This window comes from Topomyia yanbarensis, chromosome 2 (genome assembly GCF_030247195.1).
Source record: "Topomyia yanbarensis strain Yona2022 chromosome 2, ASM3024719v1, whole genome shotgun sequence".
In the NCBI taxonomy this organism is placed as follows: domain Eukaryota; kingdom Metazoa; phylum Arthropoda; class Insecta; order Diptera; family Culicidae; genus Topomyia; species Topomyia yanbarensis.
Genome location: NC_080671.1, coordinates 10,389,799 through 10,416,096, shown reverse-complemented (window position 1 = coordinate 10,416,096; position 26,298 = coordinate 10,389,799). Strand labels below are relative to the sequence as shown.

Genomic DNA, 26,298 nt, shown 5'->3' with positions numbered 1-26,298 from the left:
CAACTTGTTGAAGAATGTGCCAGATTCTGCCAAAAGACACTTGTTGAACTTATTTAACAAGTTTCTAGAGAGTGACATTGAGGACAATGGAGGTCATCGTCATCCAAAAACCATGAAAACCTGCCTCCGATCACAATTCGTATCGACCGATTGCATTACTGTCTGTCCTGTATCTGGAAGTTGTTCGAGAAAATGATCTTGTTTCACCTCGACAATTGGGTCGAACCAAATGGCTTACTGTCAGATACACAATTTGGCTTTCGTGAAGCCAAAAGGACGAACCATTGTCTCGCGTTGCTCTCAACCGAAATTCAAATGGCCTATGCCAGCAAAGAGTAGATGGCATCCGTGTTCTTAGGTATTAAGGGGGCTTTTGATTCAGTTTCTATCAACATTCTTTCAGAGAAGCTGCAACATTCACCGACTTTAAACAACTTTTTACCAAACTTTTCGGAAAAGCACATGCATTTCTCGCATGGTGACTTATCGACATGTGCAGAGCTACACGGGCCTTCACTTAACACCGACCAAATGTTCGTCTAAATTTGAACGGCAAAAGCAATACGCTTTTTCAAGGCTTTCTTATGCCTCAAATATCATGACTAGCAATGTCACCAAAAAAGAAAAAACGCAACTACAACAAAGTACACAACATTGACTCAACTTTATAGAATCTTTTATTCCAATATCAACTGTTTCGCACTCATGTTCATCCCATCGCTATAACAAACAACAGATCTAAAAATCGATGTCACTAAACTACAGCCTGTATTTCGCTGCTCGCAAAATCGGAAACTTCTCCCCGGCGCAAGATCCTCGAAAATCGTCGTAAGCCAAATCGTTGATAGCGATTCCACCCAATGTTTTCGCCTTGACGTAAGCAGCCTTATTGCCCGCAGTGTCCGGATCCTCGTACGAAACCCACAGCCCATTCTCACCGTCCTTGTCGGGTAAACGGAAAGCATACGAACCGAAACGTTTGGTAGGATCTCCGACCTTACGCAACGGAGCATCTGCTCCCTTCAGTCCAGTGTTGCTTGGATTGGGCAGCTTGGCGCAAGTTTCAGGCCAACTGTAAAATCCTTCCTGCTGTATCTGTGGTCCAGCTGGCCCAGCTCCATCGGCCGGCAGAGGAGGAACCCCGGTCAGACCAGAATCTTCAGTCAGCTTCCAGCCACGACCGTGTGTAGGGATGCTCACAATTAGCTTCGAAGCTGGAGCGTTGTTGGTTAACCTGAAATATTAAAAGTTATAAAACTTAGCTGAAAACTTTACAAAAAGACATTGAATTATACCAAAGCTTAACCAATCCGTCCACATTATTACCGAAAACACGTTCATTCAATTCATACAGAGGAGCAGCATAGTCCGCTTCCTTCGGGTTCCGCTCCGGAGTCTGCATGTCGTAGGCAGCAATGTTAACAAAGTCCAGATAGTTGATGATCGCCGGGATATCCATGAAGATACTGGCGTTGACGTGTGGCAGTACGGTGATTCCCAACTGGTACCCATCCGAGCGGAAAGCATTTTTCAACTCACGCAACAGGGCGGTGAATTCCTCGCGGTGTTCGTCGGCTTTCTCATCCAGCACTTGATCGCCGCTAAAGACTTTCTTGAATCCATGCCACAACTTCCCGGTCGTTGAACGGATTTTCTTCGGTTTGTTTTGCGGGAACTGCCAGGCTAGATCGATGCCGTCAAACTCGTACGTTTTCACGAGCGAGTAAACACTGTTGATGAAGGTTATGCGAGCAGCTCCCGTCTCGAGCAGTTCCAAATATTTGGGTGAGGGGGCCGAAAACCGGTAGCCTCCAATTCCGAGCAGTACTTTGAGAGTTGGGAATTTGCGCTTCAGCTGTGTTGCCAGCCGGAAGTTTCCCTTGCCGGTGTCCAGGTCCAGGTTTGGATTACGGGACACAGCCTTGTTTGAATCTGGATCCACGGCGGCGTACCCGTAGACTAGATGGGAACAGAATGGCACAGCCGCTTCGATGTCGAGCAGCGAAACTTTGCCTAGGCCTGAAAATGGAACAGAAATGCGTTATCAGTTGGGGGTTTGCGATCGGTTGCAACTTTGATAGGTAGTTTATGAAATTCATTGACCTTTGCTGGTAGCGGGTTATCATGTGATGATTTTTGTTCTGAGAAATTGGCGGTTGTGAGTGACTAGGACGGTTTGCTGTGGTTTTGGTATTGGTTTGACAGATAGAAGGTGTTTGTTACGAGTTTATACAAGGTTAGCTAATCGGATTTTTTTTTAAATAGTGTTCCATTGAGGTACATTTGTTTATTTCAAAATCCCAAGTTAGAGATACAGAGAAATATCAAGGTAGGGCAATTTAACTGCGGGATATTTTGGTTTCTAAATCATGAACAAGGAATAAATTAGGATGGCGTGCCCCATGCTCTGCTTTTTGGCGGGCTGGAGCCGCCTGTTTGACAGAGGTTTTGCATCCACTTTAAAAAAGAGAAAGCTAATGTTAACAAACAATAAATTGTAATAAACAACAACACCTGAATTCGTAAATCGATGAATTTTCGCTTCGCAAGGTTCGCTTTTTTTAGAATATTTAATATTGTTCCCGAGATTTATGGATTTCCTCCTATTGGATCCAAGAGTATCTTCTCGAATCCTCGACTGATTCCGAATGCTAGATAAAACGTTTTCGATTCTATTCTAGCACCCACCGATATAACACCGGCTGCAACGAATGCATCCTTAAATAATGCAAGCTAATATTGGTCATTCGTTTTGGAATCTGCAAAATACTTTATCTTGCGGAACGATTTATGCCGAGAAAATGTAGCTTTTACTCCGTAGCACGAAGCAAACCAAACCGGGAAAGAACTTTCAATTTGATTTCGAAAATTAATTACGTTTTTCTTCGGCAGCACTACTACGAAACTTTTATCTTTGTGACATAGCTCACCCCGCGGCTGGACATTCAATTAGTTTCACTGAAGAGTGTTTTACGTGCTGTGTCATCTTAATAAAAATCTTCCTGCTTCCATTGTTGGGCTTGCGGGCTTCCGCCGTCATGATGAGACGATTGTCTTTCTCTCAAAGTAATTACAGTAATGGGGTCTTGTGCAAAGGAGTTGGCTCATGGTAGCTGTATGTTTGCTCAGCAGAAGAAGTTTTGTCTTGTTTGAATAATAGTTGGCTTGAAAATGACACTCCAAGTTACAGGTGCAGGGGGTGTATGGAAAATAAATGTTAACAAACTTTGCTTATTCTGTGACATTTATCAGCACGGCTTTTTCAACATTCTTTCTATGAACAACTTTGTCTTTTTTTCTCTGGCAAAGATATTTTCAAACAAAGATCTTTAATTTGTCAAAAAATCTCATTTTTTTTCATATGTATGGATAGCGGATGTCCGTACGAGCACAATCTGGCGTGGTGTTCCCTCGGAGATTGATATCAATATTGCCTTGCTCCGGACAAACCCAGCTTTGTAGCATTCGGCGCCAGAAACCAAAAATTGATCCACTGGGTATCTTTTCCCATGTCGTAATAAGTGACAAAAACAGGACACTGTTCTGTATTTCCTGCATCTTTTAGACTTTTTTTTGTTGCGACATTAGTAAATTAATTCTTATGATTTTTCTTATCTATTCGTGATAAACCTAGCAGTGATGGCATTTCACCCTAGTGATGCACTGGCGCGTAAGTGTGATGCCTACACAGAGGATACAATGATCACACACCACAGAAAAAAGCAGAACGCTCTTTCTTTCGGAGCTGTATAGACCGATTTCAAGTGTGCGCTGGTGTTGAGGTAGTTGGGTGCGAGATAACCGTGCTCTCTTGCTCTTTAAATTCTCTGTGGTGCGCTCAGATAAAGTCACCACCGCGCGCGCCCCAGAGTCGCTGTGGTGTATTCACTGGCGTGGTTTCACTGGCGTGTATTCACTGGCGTGTGATCTTTGGTTTGTTTTCGTCTTACAAGCGGCATTGCGAGTGAGATTGATTTGATTTGCACAGGTTGTTGCGTTGTGTTGTGTGGATGGTAGTAGCTTATTTCAAGCTTATATTATTTTCTACTGAAGATTTCATACAAGTTGCTTGGTAAAGCGAACGAGTTTATAAAGTATTGTTACACTACCTGCAAAACTGAAAGTACTCGGTCCTCGGAGCAAATTGGGAAAACTTTTTACGTATCATCGTATAAAGAGTTTTATAATGACCAGAGGCACCTGATATGCAAACTCGTGTTATAAGTATTAATAGTTTTATTATAACTGAATCCTACAAGTTTAAAACGAAATCTTAGATTTCGTCGACTGGCTTGACATATTCAGTAAAATTAGGTATACGCTTGTGACGATAATTAATTTACATACAACATCACAATTGAGCGTACACCCGTTATTCATTTGTTTATTTGTCTATTATTTTGCGTGGAAATCGTTTAAACAGCAGGCGAAAGCGAATGTTTCAAGAGCATGGGAGCTAGGACCGGGATTCTGCGCGTCAATGAGCGAAATAAATTGGCTCAGTTTCGAGGTCAAGAAAAAAGGCCACTAGTGTTCACGCTTATTTTAAATGAACAATGAATCTTGTGTTCCTTAAAAAGGATGTTATAAATGGGTCAGCAGCAACAATGTTTATTATACGTATTCTAGATTTTTGCGTCAGTTAGTATTTTAGACCGTAATTATAATGCACGGATTTATTGCACGTAATATCAACAGCAAAACAAAGTATTAGGTATCTGGTAGTATCTGTCGGAATCTCTGTCAATCTCTATGAAATTTTCGTATTTTCAAGTAACAAGTAAGGTGTTTCCTCAAGTTTAAACAAGCGATTTTCGTGTGATAAATTATTCCTCATTATAACTTTCTTGAATGAGGTGTTTTATCCAAAAGGTAGTGTTGGGAAAATATCAAAATATCAATGTTCACAACAGAATCTTTTCATCGCCGATTTTCTAATAAAAAGTTCACTGATATAAAATATCGCTACGGAAAAAATCGTCAGTAAACTTCAAGAGTGCCGATGTTTGGGAACATTATTCGGTTCAAGCAAATATCGGAAGAAGAAAAGATCGCTTGCGAACTTTTATATCAACGAAAATATAGAAAAAAGTTCGCCTTATGAAAACATCTTGCACGATCTTCGAACAGGGGATTTCCGAGGGATTTTCAAAGATTCCAAAAACCTGTAGATTAACATGATATAAAAAACTACGTTCTATAATATTACGGCGATAGCTCAATAGGATAAAGCGTCAGGCTACTTCAGTGTCAACGAAGCTTTCTTCAGAAGCCATCGTGTAAAAAAAAATCATCAATCGACAGAATTAAAATGGGAAAGAATTAAAATGGTGCTTGAATGGTATGTTGTCAAAATATATATATGGAAAAAAGCAAATTCTGGTATGGTGGCCGGTTCTTAACAACCCGTTGTTTGTATGACCGAGTATGAAAGTTATATATAGTTGAGCTAATGTATCTATAGTTGCATGTCCCATAGGAGCTGTAATTAGCAATGGCTATATTAATAATACATGGTAGTGGTAATAGTACAAGAAGTTTCACATACATAAATTGGTTAATAAACAATCTTAACATTTTTTATCATTTTTGGGATTAAATGCTTTCGTTTAATATATTGACAACGCCCATAGAACTTTTCATCGATTTTTTAGCAGAATTTTCACTCAAATATTCTAGTTCTTTGCACACATACCAAAGATACGTTGAACGATATCCCATATTTGCAATTAAAATTCTAGGGCAGTTCATAAGACACTTATGCTATCGTTGTAATGCAGTACAAGTGTAGATTTTCAAAAAAAATATATTAGAATCAGAACGAAATATTTTTTTGTATCGCTACGTCGCTCGAGAATAGCCAAAAAAGCGTAAAATATTTGGCTTCTACTGACCCAAGCATGACTAAAATGCGACTCACACCTTAAGTGCGGAACTATTAAACTATTATGTATTTACTTTGTTAGCATTACTAGAGCATTCGAAATTGATAAATTTTGAGAAGAAAATGGAATATGTTGAGGATAATTAGTATTGTCTGATATAATATTACTAAATATCCATAAAAACTTATTTCATCAGGAATCAAATCCTATATTTCTGTTTATCAGAAAATTTGAATCACCTAATTGGACTAAGAATAAAAATCACGGAAGTGTACTTGATTCGAAGTGTATGCATGAATACTTACAGGTGAATTGATTAATATATGTATAGAATACGAAGTTTACGTTAATTTTTGGGATACACGTAGATTGTATTCCTTTTTCGGATCGAAATGAAAACAAAAGCACATCCTCACGTCACGAAATCAACTATAGGTTCAAGGTTTACACAAGAAGATTTTTATTCGGTGAGGTCATAAACATCCTCTGATACATAAACTTAATATTATAAGTTTTACAAATTATAAAATCACGGTAAACAGATAAACGTTCTTTGGAACAATTTAGTATGTACTGCAAAGACGGTGGATTTGCCATTTTGAACTTCTTTGCTATACTCGTACCCGAACATGTTAGGTTTTAATTTTAATTCTCTCTCTTATTATTCCATCGCATGGAAATTCGAGAGAAAACCAGCTAATTTATGTAAATGATGGCACAGAAGAAAAATGCCGTCAAAAGATTCCAGAACTAATTATTGAGGGGTTACACCACTATAGAGCACGAAAAATAGGCATATTTCGGGAATTTATCTTGACGCAATAATGAGATGAATCGAGATCTTGTTTAACTTTCCGGCAGTGCACGCTGCTCTGAAAATCTAGCGAACCCGTCTTAAAGCATCAGCCGCTGCTCGTTCAGTGGGCCATAAGCGCGACTTCCAGAGGGTTAATGAGATATATAACATTACTTTATTGCAAAAAAAAAGATTTATTCGAGTAATTTCGTCACAAGATGGCGGCTGTGCAGCACTTTCCCGTCGGGGAGTTTTTTTTGGAAGCGGTCTACGGCCGCAACTCTATGTCCCTTAATTTTTGATCCAGAGCCAAAAACCAAAGCTTTTTAAACTTCTTAGAACGACAGCAAGCAGCATACGTAAGATTTTTTCTATGTCTTAATTTTTCGCGAAATGGCACATTTTTTAGTCGAAAAACGCTGAAAATGTGTTAAAAATCGACACAAAATTTGCTTATTAAAAAATTATGCAATGAAAAAATTAAATCCCACGTACATCGCTGGAGAAAGTAATCTTGAACATGCTGTAAAAATTTTAGGCTCATCAAAAATCTTTTGTTCGAGTTACATTTCCGGCCAGATCAAAAAAAAAAAAATATTTCGAGAAAAACACGGTTAACGTTTTCAGTATACTCGAGGTATACATAAGAGGCGTTGCGAAAAAAATTGAATATTTATTTATTGTTTTCACGATTCATTTTTTGGAATATCATTTTCAGGATCCTAAAGCACCAGTAAACAAAATTCAACCAATAAATAAAAATTAAATGTTTTAAAAAATCTACAGTGTTGTAACCCCTTGAAAGCACTGTACCGGTCAAATGGAAGCGCTTCTAAATTGGCACGTCATTATTTTTAATAACGCGCTACAGAAAAAAACAAGTAACAATGTGAATTCTCGTGAACGTTATCTTGTTTTATGTAGACTTTATCTCGGAAAAGTTGGACATCGGATAAGCCTCTTCTCGCGTGAGTGAGAGAGAATTACAATGCCTGCGTATGATAATAATCGAAAACGTGTGTAATACCAGGACATTACTTGTAATGGATCACTTTACTTTTTGGCGTCGCCAAATTCGCAATCAAAATAAGTTAAATTACCATTGAGTTATTCAGTCGAACAAAAAATAGGCCGTTCCTAATGTGGATGTACAAATCCCGTCTTACATCTGTTATACGTTTGCCCCTAGGCTCGAATACTTCAGGCTTCCCACGGTAGTGTAACACCACTCTATAAACTCGCAAGCTTTACCAAGCAACTATGAAATCTTCAGTAGAAAATATATAAGCTTGAAATAAGCCACCGCCATCCACACAACACAACGCAACAACCTGTGCAAATTAAATCAATCTCACCCGCAATGCCGCTTGTAAGACGAAAACGAACTAAAGATCACACGCCAGTGAATACACGCCAGTGAATACACCACAGCGACTCTGGGGCGCGCGCGGTGGCGAATTTATCTGAGCGCGCCACAGAGAATTTCAAGAGCTCTTCTCCACACTCTAGATCGTTCCAGTGTTGGATGTATGAAAATTTACCTCTGCCATCAACGTGCGCTTACACATATCAAATACGGTGGTGTATATGAACGAAAGAGAAGCGCTCTCGTTTTGCTTGCCAGAGTGTGGGGAGTAATTTCAATTTCTCTTTACTGCACAGAGGATAGGGACATCACTGAAACCTAGTATTAGGTAGTATGAATAATGATAATGAAAAGTGATAATAAAAAATGCGTGCATGAAATTACTACTATGTTCGTCATACAAAGTACGACTAACCGTACAGTTAATGGTCATTTTGGACCGCTCAAAATTGTTTTATATTCTCGTTGAGAGTAAAATTGATAATTTTTTAGTTATAACCTTAGTTTGTTTATAACTCCAAATTATTTTTTCCGTCTTCTGTAAAAATAATATTTGAAGTTAGTATGTTTCTAGATATTTTCTCGATATTCGCCATTACGATGTTCTTAAGGCGTATTTTAGGCACCTATTGTGTTTTCTGGTGGTCGGGTGCTCAGAGACTCCTACAATCTCCATATTTCCGCGATAATTGTGAAATGCGCAGTAGTATATACCTCGAGAAAAAATAAGTATCATACTAACATTCTTTCCCTTCCTACTGTGATCTACAGTCGGGCCTGTACGGTGCCAGTATTGATCAATTATTAATTTGGGATTACCAGGGCTTGTATATTGAAGGGAGATTTGTTACTCTCAGACATTGTCCTCTAAGGATTCTCGTTACAAATTCAGCTAGGCTCGATCATCAACGGAGTAGCAACCGGATGGTCGCACAAGCTCTAGCTCCACTATTCTTAAATGGTCAAATATACCCCCAAACCAAAATTGAATTGTTATGAACCGTTTGAAACAGCTTTGCTTAGAGAAGATGTTTCTAAAGCCATATTGGGGGGAGCTAGGTTGGTTTTTTCGATTTTACTATTATATTATTTCCAAAAAAACTTCTGTTGAAAAATTTTGAAACAAAAGCACTTTTCATGTATACATTGAAAAACACATTTTGATTTTTTTCATATTTTTTAGAAGAGGATTTCATGGTAAAAAAATATTCGAAATTTTTGCAATGTTTTTTCTTTACTTTCAATTTTTCCACGAATCTGAATTCTTCATACTTCAATGAATTGTTTTTGATGAGTGTTGTTGATTTTTTAAATATTTTTAAAAAATGTGAGCGGGTAATATATTTTATCAAAATCAAATGAAGGTGAGATGTTCCCACTACAAGCCTACCCAACTACCATGCCTCTCCATAGAAGTTCTTCACGGAGGAAACGCACGGTACTCAGTATTTTATCAGGACATGTCACCGGAAGCTTCCAGTTTTACCACATGTTTACACGCTTAATTTTATATAATGTGAGTAATACTTACATCAAAGTAATAAAGATAGGATTTTGCAATATATGTAGTGTAATTTAAGACACGGTTTCTTGTTCTGGCCAGAATACTACCTGCATTTGTATTCATTACAAGAGCTTTTTTGTGATGAATATATAGCCTGTGTTAAGCCAAAGAGGTCCAAACGCCATTTTGAGTTGCATACTCTAAGAACTGTATCGATTTTGTTGGTTATTTTCGGCAAACTTGAGACTAAGAGAAACGAAAGCAATGAAATTGAAAGACGGATAGGTATTCTAGAGTGAATCAGTTATAAAAACGGAAAACTAGGACTAGGAAGGCTCATATGGACATGATCGAAAGGAAATGTGAAGAATCCTTTGCCTTCTGCTAAGTAGGAGTTGGGCGTTGCACCCAAGTCTACCGCATGGTCTATGGTAGAACATAACTCATCATCATGTTTTACCGCCGACGCCGAAAATAACCAACGAAATCGATACAGTAGAACCTTGCGGCAAATAAACCATAGTAACATACGTTAAGAACGCTTTCGCATTCAATGTAGCGCTAGAAACTCTTATATATTTATTTTTGGTAACTCAAATTGCCAATAAAAGCAAATAAGTGTTCGTTAACTTTGTATGATAACGGTTTAATTACCTACTTCAAATATACGCAGGATTTTTTTGATTTTTCGACCTAGCGTAACATATAGAGTCCATTAATCCTTTCATGTCCAACTTTTTTCTAGTGCATGTAGGTTTTCAAAACAATTTTTCCTTGAAAACGGTGGGGTCAAAAAACACGAATAGCCTATTTTCATAAAGATAGGTGCTTCATGGCAGTGCTAAAAGCTGCTCAATTTTTACCTTCTAATGCTCAATACAATTCTCCTAGAATAATTACAATAGTCCAAAAACGTCATCAGTTTTCAATAATATTGCAACATAACGAAGATATATGAAAAAATCATTTTCCGTTGTCAACGTAAACTGTCCCTGGCAGCACTGCTTCATCGGAATCCAATCAGACTAATTGCAATAACTTCAGTTCTCGAGGACTTGGATGAACGCTTTGCGTTTAAAGGGTCCTAATAAACAAACAACAACAACGACAACTTCAGTTCTAGAGCTGATCCTTGTAACTTTTATTACTCAAATTAAAGACAATAATCACATTAATGAGCCTTACTTGCTTTTGTGAACAAATCTCGCCTCAATCAAAAGTTATAGCTGTTTAAAAACGTTGTTGTCCACAAACAACATGGGCATGAATGGGTTAATAATGCATTGAATGAAGAACTTACAAACATACTATGATGGACAGAGAATCAGCGCATTTATATATATTTCTATTTCAGCGCATGTGGAGCGGGTTACAGTTACTTCACAGTTTCAAACATCTTGTATGCGTGCAGTCTGCCAATCCTTCTCGTAGTTGAATTAGTGAGTGCTGATATATTCTGGTTGTAGCTGTGATTCTGAGAAAACACGTGTTTTGTGGTTGAAAAATTATGGACACAGAATTAGCACTCTTGAAGTTTTTTGTGTCTATTTCCCGAATAAACGAAAAATATAAAACAAATCTTCTGTATTCATAAAAAGTAAGCTTTAAAATACTATATTTCTGAATATTATCCGAATAACATATTTGATGGGAGGGTTAAAGCGCGCCATGCACCGACGAACCCAAAAAAAAAATGGTTTCCACTTGAAAAATAACGAAAATAGCGCAAAATAGCTCTCGGAATCTACCGGGCGTTCCAGGAAGCGGTTATATAATGCAATAAAACATTTTGAGCAGCAGATTACAACCAATACCCTGAAATATAAAGCACCCTCCACGATAAACAACATTTACTGAAGATCATCTTATCACCATGGAACCAAAAAAATCCATCACTTTCGACGAATAAAATCAAAAACATCGTTGAACGAGATCATAGCATGTCAGTGAGCAGCAAAACCATACGAATATGACGTCTGAGGAGCGTTTGATCGCCCTTATTGCACAACATAAACCACTTATTTCTAAAAACAATTCGACAGCTAGAGTAAACTGACGATAAGTCAAAATTTGATCAATTTGGTTCGGACAGTAAAGGTTATGTTTAATTTTCAGCAAAGAGGCACCATAATCCTCAGTATAGGTACCATAAAATTAGTACAACACGGTGGCGGTAGTATTGTGCATACTTTATCCTGGTCTGGTATGAAACGTGAACATTGATCGCAGAATGGATCAGCATTAGTGCCAGCAAATATTGTAGGATCATATGGAGCCATCTACTGGTCTATGTGGTGAACATTTATGCATGAAAACGACCCTAAGCATACATCTCAGTTCTTTAAATAGTGGCTTTTTGATCAGATGGTTAATGTTCTTTCATGATCTGCGCACCACTCAGATCTGAATCTAATAGAAATTCTGTGGAACGACGTGGAAAACACGTCGAAGAGAAGAAATCCAAGAATTTGAACGATCTCTGGATCTCAAAGAATTTGAATGATCATGGTTGGAAATTAGAATGCTGTTAATTCTAATGGAGCGATATTGTAAGCTTGTTGAAGGCGTCCCCCGTTGTCCAGAGACTGTTTCCAAGCAAAAATGATCCCCGACTAAATTCCAAACAGCTATGAATCATTAGTCTTGATCTAAATCAAAATTAACAGCAATTTTTAAATATGTGCTAATTCTGTGTCCAGGCCCAATTAACCTTACTTGTTAATTTAATTCATATAGTTACAGATTTCGTCTATTACTATGCCATACGATTTATTTTCATGTACCCATGAACAGTTCGCTAAATGTCTTGAAAGAATTCGTAAACTATCTGTTTGATTTTATAACATAGTCCGGTCTTTAAGTGTTGGGGGTATGAGTGTGCTAATTCTGTGTACAACACTGTATTTGTATTTGGTAATAAATCGATTGTCCGCCTATGCCGAAGGGCATTTTTTCGCTTTACCATTGATTAGATTTGACTTTAGAAATTTATCGCAACGATGTTGTCCCTTGCTAATTTGATCGATATAATAAATCTTTAAAATCGCGACCAACCAATTCCAATAGATCCCAATAAAATTTTACACGTTTCACCGGCATGGAAAATTAAATATTTTCCACAATCAGTCAGATTATTTTGACTCAAGAGTAATTTTTTAAAAGAACGTAGAGATTTCTACGTGCATTAATTTCAAAAACTTTTTGTTATACTACTGTATTTCATACAGCAAAACTTTCTGAGAGCGAATAACAAAGAATAAATATTTCTGTACAAAAAATATACACTGAAAAAAATATTGTGTCATTTTTCACAAAAACGAAAATTTGTGCTAAAAATTTAAATTAGAAAAAACCCATTTTTTTCTAATTTTTTATATTTTGTCAACAAAAACCTAAAGCGAAAAGAAATATTTTGAATGTGATTGTATGATGAAGAACTTATCGGCAAAAAGTTTTGCTAACAATAACTTTATACATGTTTTTAAATTCACTACTAATTGACATACAAAACTGTAATTTTATTACAGAATATAATTCTAAGTATCGTTTTAAACAAATGTTGCTGTTGTTATTCCAAAATGCGATTTTTCGAGATATTTTTTTGATTTTTCCAAAATAAAACTACTAATTCGTGTGCCATTTATAAAAGTTATTTGCGTTACCCTATCATAAAATATCGAAAATCTAATATTTATCGCTTTAAAGATGTAAAAGAAACTTTTTCAGTGCATTTGGATCATGTAGAAGCTTTGAATAAAAAAGTTTGCCTAACAACACCTTTTGACATGCTTTTATAATTCATACTATTTGCAGTCAAAAATGCATTTTTTAATATGATTCTAAACGCCATTTTAAATCAAAATGCTGATAACATAAATTTTCCTATATGTAGTAGTTCTCGAGATATTTTAAATTTTGTTTTAACAACACAATTATTTTGTTTTATTACGACTTTTTCATAAGTTATTCGTGTTTCTTCATGAACAACAAAGCTTTCAAATGGTTCACAACATTGCCTTGATGTCAAAGAGAAAGTTATAGGAAATATTATTATTTTATGATTTAAAGATCGGCGTTTCAGTCAATAAAAATCAAGAACACTCGTTGCTCTCTTTCAAGGAATCTATAATGTTTTATTGTGTCATTTTCTTCAATTTAAAAAAACAAGTTTGAACTTTCCCGAGAATTTTTGTGTTTTCTGTTGTCGTTTTGTTCATGCTAAACAATGTAGCTGTCATACTATCCTGAATGTAGAGTGAATCAGAACATTAGATAAAATGGCAATTACATCAAAGACCCGTTTTTATCGACCCCGTTGGTGTAACTTTGGTTGACAAAATAGGGGCAATGACAAACCATATTTATTCATTTTCTTTTTTAAACCGAAGCTGTGAAAATGTTTAACATTATTCCGTATACATAGTCTTATAACTCTGGCTGGTTAACGAAATCGGGTCGAAAAGCTGACAAAATTAGGGGCTGATAAAAACGGGTTTTCACTGTATATTCGTGCTAATTTTATCGTGCACATACATTTATCCGTACGGCTGTTGAGCCCACTCGTCGTAATAAACGTTTACATCAGACACTTTGAATTGGGCCACGCTTGCCTTCACTGCACTATTTTATCAAAATCCGTTCACTCTCATTCTGTGTCTGTGTATGTCGTGTTGCTATTTGGTGTAGTTAGGGTGTGTTCACAATAACAGTCGAAAGTACACTAACTAGGAAATATTATTGGAATTTTGGAAAACCTATTGTTGTTGATAGAGAAATGCGAAAAACTTATTAAAAGGTCATAACAAAACAAAATACTTGTGTTGTTTATACAAAGTTTAAAATATCTCGAGAACTACCACATTTCAGAAATTTTCTGTTCTGTTCTGTTTGATTTAAAATGCGTTGAGAATCATATTCAAAAAAAAAATGTACTTTTGACTGCAAATACAGTAATGACCCGTTGGCTGATAGAATCGGGACATATATTTTTCTTTCTTTTTAAGAAACCGAAGCTCTTAAAATATTCTTCTTTAGTCCCTACATATAGCCTCATAACCTTTCCTGATTATTTAGCATAAACTTCCCTTAAGGGGGTATGACAGCGCAAAATTTCAAAAAAATTAAAAAAATGTTTTGTATGTTCGGATCTCTAAGATAAGAAAAATATGCTCAAGAATGGATTTGCTCGAATTCAATTTGGTTCGTCTACTAGAGCCCATCAAACTACCAATTATCAATGTTCATAAGACAGCTGATAAAATCGGGTCAAAAAGCTGATAAAATCGGGTATAGCTAAAATCGAGGGCTGATAAAATCGGGTGCTTATAAAATCGGGTCTTCACTGTAGTATGAATTATAAAAAATGTCTAAAGTCGTTGTTATAAAAAATTATTTATTAAAAGCTTCTTCATGATCCAAATACACTGAAAAAGTTTCTTTTGCGTCTTTATAACGACAAACAATAGATTATTGACATTTTACGATTAATTGTTTTTGTTGGAGCAAAATTCCAATTATCTCGGCAACTATCGCATTTTAGAGGATTTTTTTCTTAAATGCATTTTGATTTAAAATGATACTTAGAATTACATTCTGGAATAAAATTACAGTTTTGTATGTCAATTAGCATGAAATGTAAAAACATGTATAAGGTTATTATTAGAAAATTGATATTTATTGATAAGTTCTCCATCATGCAATCACATTCAAAATGTTTCTTTTCCCTTTAGGTTTGCGTTGACAAAATATAAAAAATTAAAAAATGGTTTATAGCAATTTAAATTAAAATTTTAAAAGCAGCATTTTTTCAGTGTATATTTTTTCGTGAAGAAATATTCATTCCCTGTAACTCGTTCTCAGATAGTTTTGCTGTATAAAATAGAGTAATCGAACAAATTGTTTTTGAAATTATGCACGTAGAAACGTCTACGCCCTTTTGAAAAATTGCTCTTGTATTAAAATATTGCAATTCCCAAAAAAATCATGGAGAATCATAAACCGAACACAACTGCAAAGTTTCGTTCGAATCGACGATGGTCATATTTTGCGATCGGCCGGTTTCTCATGGAATTCCTCATTAGTAATGCTCTAATCTATAGCAACAAAATTGGCTGGAACTTACATGTAGAAGGTGGGAAAACGTAGTGAGCATTCTGACACCCCTTTACCACGGATTGATTAACCTTGCAAGCAATCTCCAACCAAGCACACCAGCACAGGCGACCTGCATTAAGGCCGGGATCTTGCTATGTAAATGGGCGATGGCAATAGCCATTACGAAAAGACCACTTAGCTTCTTAGAGAAGACCACCAGAGGAGCATATTCATTATTGTAGACAGCTAGAAACGTACACAACATGTTTATCGGAATATCTATGCCAGAAATTGTAGTTCTTCCTCGAGTTCAAAATCGTGCATGGTACAAGCATGTACCCAACCTGGATACGTCCCTGCCATGTATCGTTAGAGCCGTAGTGCAGGTAGAATTCAACATACTGATGATCCTAAAATATATAATTCACCGCAACATGTTTACGGAAGTTTGGTGGGATTTGGTTTTTAAGGGGGGGGGGGGGGGGGGTTGAAAGGAAAGAGGGGGAGGAGTAGATGGAAGGTTCAAAACCGAACTGCATATTATACCTTCCATTTGAGACTAGGTTAGTGAAAATTGGTTCAGTCATCATCGAAGTGGCTTAAGTTCTGGAATATTCCCGGTACCTCCGGACTTCTGGAATTATCGATAGTGGACAATATATTCCAATAATCTTTAATCACCATCAGTAATCTAGGCCTGCGAATCGAATTAATTTGATGTTCATTTCGATAGATTTTTTACCTTTGAGGTACATATTACGATTGTACCGGTTTATATGAGAAATTCCTATGTGACCGCAGTAACCAACCTGTAACTCCCGAACCAAACGTCAGAACTCAATAAGATTCCATAGCAGTCAATGGGAGCATTATCTCATTCATATGAAATCAAGTTTGTAAAAATCGGTTAAGAGTTTGCTAGGAAATAGGTGTGACATTAGCTCGGGAACTTTGCGAGTTTCTGGGGGGCATCCAGATCCGTCAAAGGTGGTCAATGTGGTCAAAGTTACTTTGATTGTTCATTGGTGATCTAGACCAGCAAATTTAAGTAATGTTGAACGTATTTGAATACGTACTACATCATTCGGATATCATAGGGTTACCAGTGTATAAGGAAATTTGCTGCATGACCGCAGTCTTCACCTCGTTACTCCGGAACCGGAAGTCCGATCAACTAAAAATTCAATAGCGTCGTATGGGAGCATTATACCGTTCATTGAAAACTAAGTTTGTGCAAATCGGTTCAGCCATCTCTAAGAAAATTGAGTGACATTATTTGACACACACATACATACACACAGACATTTTGCGATCTCGACGAACTGAATCGAATGGTGTATGAAACTCGACCCTCCGGGCCTCGGTTGGAAAGTTGACTTATGGAGTGATTGCATGGCCTTTTTATGTGAGAAAGGCAAAAAGAGTGATGTGAGTGGTATTGGAGCTAGAATTTCCCTCCGCCTTTCTTCCATGTGCTCAGTATTCTAAGCGGAAACGGACGCAAATATCGTTGCAATTAATAAAAAAATGGTATCCCTACAATAATTCTGATGAATTCACTTACGGTTATTACGGCGTTAGAATCCGGGAACCCAAATCACCCGTTTGTTCAGAAAATCGCGGAAATCTGTGACCTACTAATAATGATCGGTTGGGTTTCGGGCCATCGTGGGATCCGTGGAAATCACGAGGCGGATTACCTTGCGTAGTGCGGACGGCGATCAATGAAAAAGGCAGTGCCAACGGCGGACATCAATCAGACATTCAGATATAAAGTAGAGGATCACTCCGTGCTGCACTGAAGAGGGTCGAGAGGGCGCACATAAAAGATAAAAAGAGACATCTAAAAATGAAAAAGATAGGGCAAACAAAGCTGAACAAAAAGTACTTTCCAGACGTCGTGTAGGACAAACCCGTGTAACCCATGCACAGACAGTCTCCCGAGTGGGTCCACCAAAGAGCTTAACCTGCAACATAAGAATGACGGTGGAACATATACTGACAAACTGCAGAAAATCGGAAGAATTAAGACAGAAATATGACCTGGCAAATTCAATCAGAGACCTTCTGGGCAATGATCCAGCCACTGAATAAAAGCTGATATATTCCCTGAAAGTGGCCAATCTAATCACAATGATCTAATCATGGACCCACCGCCAGCAAAATCTCCAACAAATCCCCCGCCTTTCTGTAGCCGCAAATTCAGTTAAGTTCGCCTGTGCTTTATAAATAACTACAGTAGCATGTTGTCAGATGTCTTAGTGATAATAAACGTGTCACGTATATCCGAAATATGAACCATGTGTGTCAATAGGCTCATTACCCTACGTACTTGCAAACCGTTGGATTGATGCAACGCTTACCCAAGCATAAAATAAGTTATTTTTTAAATCGCAAATTCTTAAGCAGGACACATACGTCGCACCATGCAGTATTGAACTCAATCCATAACCACCCCACTCACCCACTTTGCAAATCATTCTGTGATACCGTGGTGGCACCCGAAAAATTCATACACAGTTTAACTGTGTGCGATGTCACCACTACTGCCAAAAATTCATAGCGTGTACCACTTATTGTAGCATACAGGCTCGATTCCCAACCCCGCATAGATGGTTAGAAATTTTTCTTAAGAGATTTTTCTAACCTAAAAAGAGGCGAATGACCTTAAGGTTAAACCTCTACAATCAAAATAAAAATTGAAAAAAATAAGATTATTTTCATGGAATTTTAAAATCGTTTGGGAAATTTGTATTTTTTTGGTTTTCAAAACAAATGGAACACGTGGTAAAATAAACCAGTCAGCTGGTTACTGAACGATACGCTTGTGTGCGTGCCATCTCCTATCGATATAGTACGTTCTAGCCGCACACAGATGCTGAACGTAACCCAAACATAGCCGAACATAACCGAACCATTGTTGTGATTTTGGCATCGCTTCACCTTAAGAGTACGTTATTCAACGGAAGAGCTCGACTGAGTCGAATCTCTCGTTTTATTTTCACAACATTATTATCGACTGGCAGCTTATTTCAATAAACTGGCAGCTCTGTCTGGTGGTTGATCGTGATCTTTTGGCGCTAGTCTATTTTACTAATTTTTAGGAGAAAACAAGCGAAAAATCACAGAAATACTGTTTTTTCTAATCGTTCGGTGTGCATTTCAGTGAAAACCATTAAAGTTCTCAGTGTTATATGTTCGAATTGGCTATAAATTAAATATAAATTGTCTTACGTTGAGCCTTAGATTCATTTTTTATCTTTCGTTAAGTCTGTGAATTGACGCCCATAGTGTGTTTTGTGGAATGCTATTATGTGGATCTGGCAGTAGTGGTGTGTGCTTGATGGTCCAACAGCGGATCTCACAAAGTGAAAGCGGTGTGAAGCTCGGGCAGGAGCGGGTGCTCTAGCTTTAGTTCACTTGTCGATACACTGTAGTGGCTCGCGCTCTCTTTGGAAGCTGAGCGGGCTGCGTATGCTTACTTGTAAACATTCGCAACTGTGTTCGAGAAGCTCACCATCCACGAGAGTCGACTTAGTTTGGAGGAATAGATACTCATAGTAAGCTTTTCAGCACGGTGTGGTGGTTCTGGCACTCACTGGTAGGTGTAGTCGACCATGTACGTCTATCTGCAATAGTACGTATATGTGCTGCGAAGCTTTACCGAGAGGGTAGATTTGGCCTGAGAAGTTAAATACACTTCTTGGCACATCGCTGCGGTTCTGGCTCCCTTTGATAGGTACGATCGGCGGCTTACGTCTGTCTACAACAGATTGTACGCGTGTGTTCAACTTTTGATTAAGGGGGTAGATTTGGCTTGAAAACCTGAAATCAGTAAAAAGTTTCTGCCGGCACACTGAGTGGTTCTGGCTCTTATCAGCTTGGTAATTTGCTTATGACTACTAAAGTAGATTGTGGGCAATTACTTTGCTTAGGGTAGATTTAATCTTGAGCAGTGTAACGAGTTTTCAGCCTCGTCGGGAGCCTCAAACTGCTGCGCTACTGTGGGACTCCAAGGTGTGAAGGTAAAGCTCACTCACAGCTGGCAGGTACGTACGTTCTTCAAAACACTATATAAACTTGAATGGCATACAGACTACACATCAATCAGTTTATGTGTGAGTTGCGTCAGAATTTGTGATTACTAGCTTGTAAATTCTCTCGCGGATTAGATTCTCTGTTTGTTTTGTTTTCTATAAATTTTTGTTGGCGAATTCGAACTGGTTTTAAACATGGCAAGTTGTGATTCATTTTGTGTTGTGTGCAATAAAAAAGAACTTGATGTGAACAAATTGCTTACATGCTTGTACTGCTACTCAAGTTCACACTTTAAGTGTAAAAACATTATTGGCAATGCCATCCGCCGCATAAAAGACAACCCATACTTCTGTTCATCAAATTGCGCTGATATTTACAATCGAATTATCGATATGCAAAACAGTAAGTCCATGATGATCACTGAATTGAAAGCCACTGTTTCATCGGAAATGCAAAGTGTGAGAGTAGAAGTGAGATCAATAACAACTGCAATAGAAACATCACAGGAATTTTTATCAACTAAATTCGATTCAATTTTATCCGAATTCAACGATTTGAAAGTTGAAAATGAATCTCTTAAGCAAGAATTAACCGAATTGAAACAATCTCATTCAAACCTCAAAAAAACAGTACACAAGTTGGAATCCGATATAGATAAAACTCACAAAAATGCTACCCTGAACCATGCCGTCTTTTTAGGGATACCAATGCTCTCGAATGAGAATGTATCAGAACTTATCATTAAAACTATCGAAAAATTGGGGGTTGAAATGCAGCCAGATGCCATTGTAAATGCATCTAGAATGTCTTTCAATAAAAATAATTCATCCAATACCGCGATACCAATCAGAGTTATTTTCAAATCTGCTGAATTAAAAGAAATGGTGATTACAAGGAAAAGAGAGATTAAAAAATTTATGTCTACATCTGTTGACCCAAAATTAATTGTAAATGGAAGACCATCGAACATCGTTATTCGGGATGAATTAACCCCGCTATCTTTGGAGCTACTGAAAGAAATGCGTGAAGCTCAGGAATCGCTCAAGATCAAATATGTCTGGCCTGGTAGAGGGGGGGGCAGTTCTAGTGAAAAAAGAAGAAAATTCCAAACCAGAAGTAATTCGCAACAGGGAAGAATTGAACCGCCTCATCACACGGTATTTAAACACGTCAGCTATAGCGCACACTTCTTCGTCTCAAAGTGAACCATCTCCTTCGCCCAAACGCAAGAAAAGTTACAAGAACTAAACTCTCGTAAACTTTTTATGTTACATGAAAAATTAAAAAAATGGCCCTCACAATCGAAAATTTTTATCACCATACGATTGATGATTTTAACTCCCAATACAATGACATCTCAGGTAATCTTCGAATCCTACAATGGAACATAAGGGGAATGAACGAATTGGAAAAGTTCGATAATATATTGGAAACGTTAGACCAATGTAAAGCGCAAATAGATGTGTTAGTAATAGGAGAAACGTGGATCAAAGAAAGCAATAGTGCAGTTTATAATATTCCAGGATATAGTAAAACTTTTTCATGCAGAGACAACTCAAGTGGTGGTTTAGCTGTTTTTATTAACCATCGAATAAAGCACAGAATTATTACGAACTTAGCATCTGGCGGGCTCCACCACATCCATGCTGAATTAACTCTTAATGGCAGCTTCGTTGATATCCATGGAGTATATCGTCCGCCTTCATATGATATCCATAATTTTTTCGAGTTACTTGAAGAATGGTTAGCTTCAGGATCGACAAATCGCTCGTGCTTCATAGCCGGCGATGTTAATATACCTATGAACTTACATAATAACAACGTTGTGGTCAAGTACAAGTATCTCTTGGAGTCTTATGGTTTTGTTTGCGCCAATACTTTTGTAACAAGGCCAAATAGCAATAATATTCTTGACCATTTCGTATCAAAAATAGATGATGCGGCTCGATTACGAAATGATACAATTTTTTCAGATGTCAGTGATCATCTTCAAGTAATCTCCTCCTATCAGCTCACCCACTTATATAATAAATCCACACTAACGAAAAAACTGATTGATCAACGTAAATTGCAGACTTCATTCAGTAACTATATAAGCAGTATAAACGACTTTTCGGATGTGAATCTTTGTCTATCCAATATTATTTCTAAATATAACTCATTAATGAATCAACACACTAGAACATTTACTAAGAAAGTAACGCTCAAAGGAGATAACTGTCCCTGGATGACATTTGATTTGTGGACCTTAATGAAAATAAAAAATAATTACTTAAAGAAAGTTAAAAACAGTCCTAATGATGTTAGACTCAAAGAAATGCTTCTCCACGTGTCGAAAAAAGTAGAAAGACTTAAAAAAGTTAGTAAAAGATTGTACTACGAAAACATATTGAAAAACAGCAGTCATGCTAATGTTTGGAAAAATATCAACTCACTATTCGGACGATCAAAAAAGAATCAACAAATAACATTAAATGTGGACGGGATTAGTACAACCAGTAACGCTGAGGCTAGTGACGTTCTCAATACGTATTTTTCTACGATTGGGCAAAAACTAGCTGACAAGATTCCTCCGGTACAGAACTGTCGCCCCTGCAGAAATATTCAACGTGTTGCGAATTCAATATTCCTGCATCCTGCAATGTTGAATGAGGTCTTGTTGCTCATAAAGGAACTGGATCAAAAAAAAAGTCCAGGGCCTGATAATATTCCAGTTGCTGTCCTCAAAAATAACCCGATTCCATTCTCACAAATTTTATGTAATGCATTCAACTTGATAATAGAAACAGGAGAATACCCTGAATGTCTGAAAGTGGCAAAAGTCACACCAATATTCAAGTCAGGAGACCCATCGTTACCTTCAAATTATCGTCCTATATCAACGCTATCTGTTTTAAACAAAATCCTGGAGAAAATGTTAGTGAACCGTTTGACGGACTTTCTAATTAAGAACAATGTGCTATACAATCTACAATACGGATTCAGACATGGATGTAGTACTACTACCGCTGTTACGGAACTTGTAGAAGATATTATCAATAACATTGAATCTAAAAATGTTGTAGGTGCTGTCTTCTTAGATTTGAAAAAAGCATTCGATACTCTTGATCACGATGTGTTACTCAATAAATTAGAATGCTATGGTGTTAGGGGTATTGCACTTGAAATCATGCGAAGTTATCTTTTAAATAGAAAACAATTCGTCGTTATCGAAAGTGAATATAGCTCATTGCGGCACATTACAACAGGAGTGCCACAAGGTAGCAACATAGGACCTTTATTTTTTCTGATATATATAAATGATATAGGAAATCTCTCACTCTATGGGACCCCTCGGTTATTTGCAGACGATACTGCCCTATTTTATCCGTCTCGCTGTGTAAATGACATCATTAATAGAATTGAGCATGATCTTCATATATTGAATAATTACTTTCACACAAACCTTCTCTCCTTGAACTTGGTAAAAACAAAATATATGATTTTTCATGCTCCTAGGAAGAAAATCCCTACGCACCGTAATCCGATGCTAGGAGGAAGTGTTGTCGAAAAAGTGGACCAATTCAAGTATTTGGGCATCACTCTTGACTCAAGACTCTCTTGGCTATTTCATATACAAAAAGTTGAAAAGAAAGTATCCTCTCTATGTGGAGCAATGCGGCGAGTCAAAAATTTTGTACCTCCTGATGTTCTACTCCGTTTCTACAACGCTTGTATACATTCACATTTACAATACTTAGTGATGGTTTGGGGTTGTGCATGCACTACAAAACTGAGGAAATTGCAAACTCTTCAGAACCGCTGCCTGAAAACCATCTACAAATTACCGCATCGTTTTTCTACTCTAGAGCTTTACTCTAACGAAACTCATAGAATTCTACCTATTCGAGGGTTGTGTGAAATGCAAACGATAAACTACATTCATAATCTGATGTTTGATAAAACTAGGCACTATAATCTTACTATAACCATTAATAATCGTCAGAATACTAGGCAAGCTCATAATCTCTTAAGAACGAGAGCATTAACGAGCCTCGGACAAAAACGTATTTCATACGCAGGCCCAATGAAGTACAATCTTCTACCCAACGAACTGAAATCAATCAACAACAACAACATATTTAAAACCAGATTGAAGCGCTATATGAAATCAAAAATCGCTGAGTTCATATGAGAAAAAAGAAGATCAATCACCAAACAACTGTAATATAGCAACTTTTTTTCCTCCTTGTATATAATTGACTAAATTCTAATCTTTACATTCTGTTCTATATTACTATAATTATTAGCTTTTAACCGTTTTGTTTTGTTAATTAATTAACTTAAAAACATTTAATTTTAAGTAGTGGGCCCCTTCAAAGGAACATGCTTCCACTGGGCGCCCATTTTTTGTTATTTGTAATTGTCTTATTTGGTATTCTCTATACACATTTCGTAATTTCGTTAATTATTTATTGGACAAAGCCAAGTTATTGCATCGCGCTGTTATTTTTATCTTGATAATAATATTTGTATGGCTTTGTCCAAGGTTTGTCCATGACCAGGGGGCTCTCTACTGCGAGCTTTTTGGTATGGGGGAGTGTGGTGGGAATACAAGGAATAAAAAAAAAAAAAAAAAAAAAAAGTGCGAAAGAAATGCAAAACTCGAAACTACCTTAATTTAAGTTGAATGATCCTATTCTTTGGGCTGTAATATTTTTCTATTCAGGAAATATTAAAGTAGAACTTGCGACATTTTAGCAGCGAGGATTTACAATTGGACGATTCGTAAGAACTGTACTATATTATCCTTGTCAGACCCATTCTATGAGTTATATCTAAGTAAAAGAAAGGTATATTCTAAGTATTTTAGAAAGATGCATTAACGATTTAACGGAATGATTTGCATTACAAAAGTTTTCCACAGCTCCTCTTCACTGTTATAGTTTTTTATTGCAATACACCGAGATAATAGATTGTGCTTGTTTTACTCTTCCGAGTAAATAGTGAGATAGCTCACAAATGAAAAATTCTTCAATGCCATTAAACGTGTGAATATGCATTAAAACACGGTTAGACGACAGAATAAGAATAAGCCATTTTACGAACTATGCAATAAAACTACACAAGCGAACAATATGTTCTTGTCGTTTTTGCGTGAGGCGAAACTGAGTCAGGTTCTAACCCTGTAAAAATGTATGAGCGGTTGGGTTTACAACATGGTTCTGTTTGGAAAATAGTATATGGATTATGGTATGTTTGAACAAAATGTGAAAAATTAATCTTAGTCTTGGACAAAACCAGGATGTAACAATACTATCCAGTATCATCTCAAGTAAAATAATCTCATCAAAATAGGTGCAGTTACTTTTTCCATTTCACATGTCCGACCAAAAAAATTTCCGCTAAATTTCCAGCTCAAGTCGGAAAACTATTATTTTAATTAATTATAATTATCTATAATAGTTTAGCATCTAACGTAAATGTGGGACATTTCTCATTTGCACATAAGACCATTTCAATAAGTTTGCTAGATATCAATGTACTAATAATAATGACAAGCATTGCTCAATAAAAACAACGAAATTTCTAGGAATTATTTGTCTCCAGAAATTTACCAACATCAGTGTCATGCGTGTCTCAGTTTGTTTGTATATTTTTGCTAATGAATTCTCTGGAAAATCACTCGATGATGCCAGCGACAATCCAGCAAACAACAATCCAATTCAAAAATTGTTTGCATAAAACATCATAGAGTGGGTAGGAGCGCCGGCAAAGCAACCAGCAGCACCATGTGTAAATATGTTCGTTTCGATAAGCCATATTCACACTTTAAGCCGGAGGTCATCAGTCACCGATGATCGTATCTGTAGCATTCGGAACCTACCGAGTCTTTTCGAGACAGGCGTTTCATTTGCCTGTGTTCAATGCTTTTGATTGCGAAACAGGCAGAGAATAATAAATAGATGAATGCCGGAAAGATGTGCTTAACCGATTAACTGAAATAAGCGATAACCAGAAAAGCCGGGTAACTGGTTTTATGATTATTTAAACGTAACGAATTTTTACGCTTCATGGCATTTGATAATGTTTTTGGCAAAAAATCGACCTTCATCGGTAACCGAAACTCTATATGTATATGAGGAATGAGAAGCTTATTGTCAACTTCTGGAACACTCTATTTGTCATAAATATAAACGACCGATTCCAAGAGTGTTATTTATCACACCTTCCCGACACTACGACTTCATAGCCGATCACGTAATCATCCAATTTCGCAAAACACATAAATAGGACAAAAGTACCGATTGCAACTGGACTTTTGTGGTCGACTCAAGTATCGTGACGAGGGAAACGAAACCGCACTAATTGCCGCGCCACGCAAAGATGACATCACTCCCCGCAGTTTGATCTCGTGATCGACTTACCTTCGATGAGGAAGTTACTTCCGTCGTAGTAGCACAGAACCTTGGCCGTAGACTGTTGAGCCTGACCATCGCACGCTAGCAAGGCCAGGATCAGGCACAGCACCGGGACAGCCGTTTTGGGCAGCCACATGATTACAGACACTCGCGATACTACAAACGATCCAACGCGAACGAAACTGATCGACTGAGCTGCTGTTGGACTCGATCGT

General features: G+C 37.2%; 1 protein-coding gene across 1 annotated transcript; it reads right to left on the bottom strand.

Annotated features, from left to right (window-relative positions):
• Positions 1 to 645: 645 nt before the first annotated feature.
• On the bottom strand, positions 646 to 26,298 carry LOC131678614 (chitinase-like protein Idgf4). The gene is made up of 3 exons (XM_058958832.1): positions 26,090 to 26,298; positions 1,296 to 2,019; positions 646 to 1,234 (listed from the first exon to the last, which is right to left on the bottom strand). Exons 1-3 carry the CDS (start codon positions 26,217 to 26,219, stop codon positions 760 to 762), a joined length of 1,329 nt encoding a protein of 442 aa, XP_058814815.1. The 5' UTR covers positions 26,220 to 26,298; the 3' UTR covers positions 646 to 759.

What these genes read in the sequence shown, in the direction of transcription:
- LOC131678614 (XM_058958832.1), bottom strand. Translation starts at nt 26,219, where the DNA reads ATGTGGCTGCCCAAAACGGCTGTCCCGGTGCTGTGCCTGATCCTGGCC. An exon ending in AAGTAACTTCCTCATCGAAG is followed by an intron (nt 2,020 to 26,089) that starts GTAAGTCGATCA and finishes TTCCATTTTCAG; the next exon opens with GCCTAGGCAAAGTTTCGCTG. An exon ending in GACGGATTGGTTAAGCTTTG is followed by an intron (nt 1,235 to 1,295) that starts GTATAATTCAAT and finishes TTAATATTTCAG; the next exon opens with GTTAACCAACAACGCTCCAG.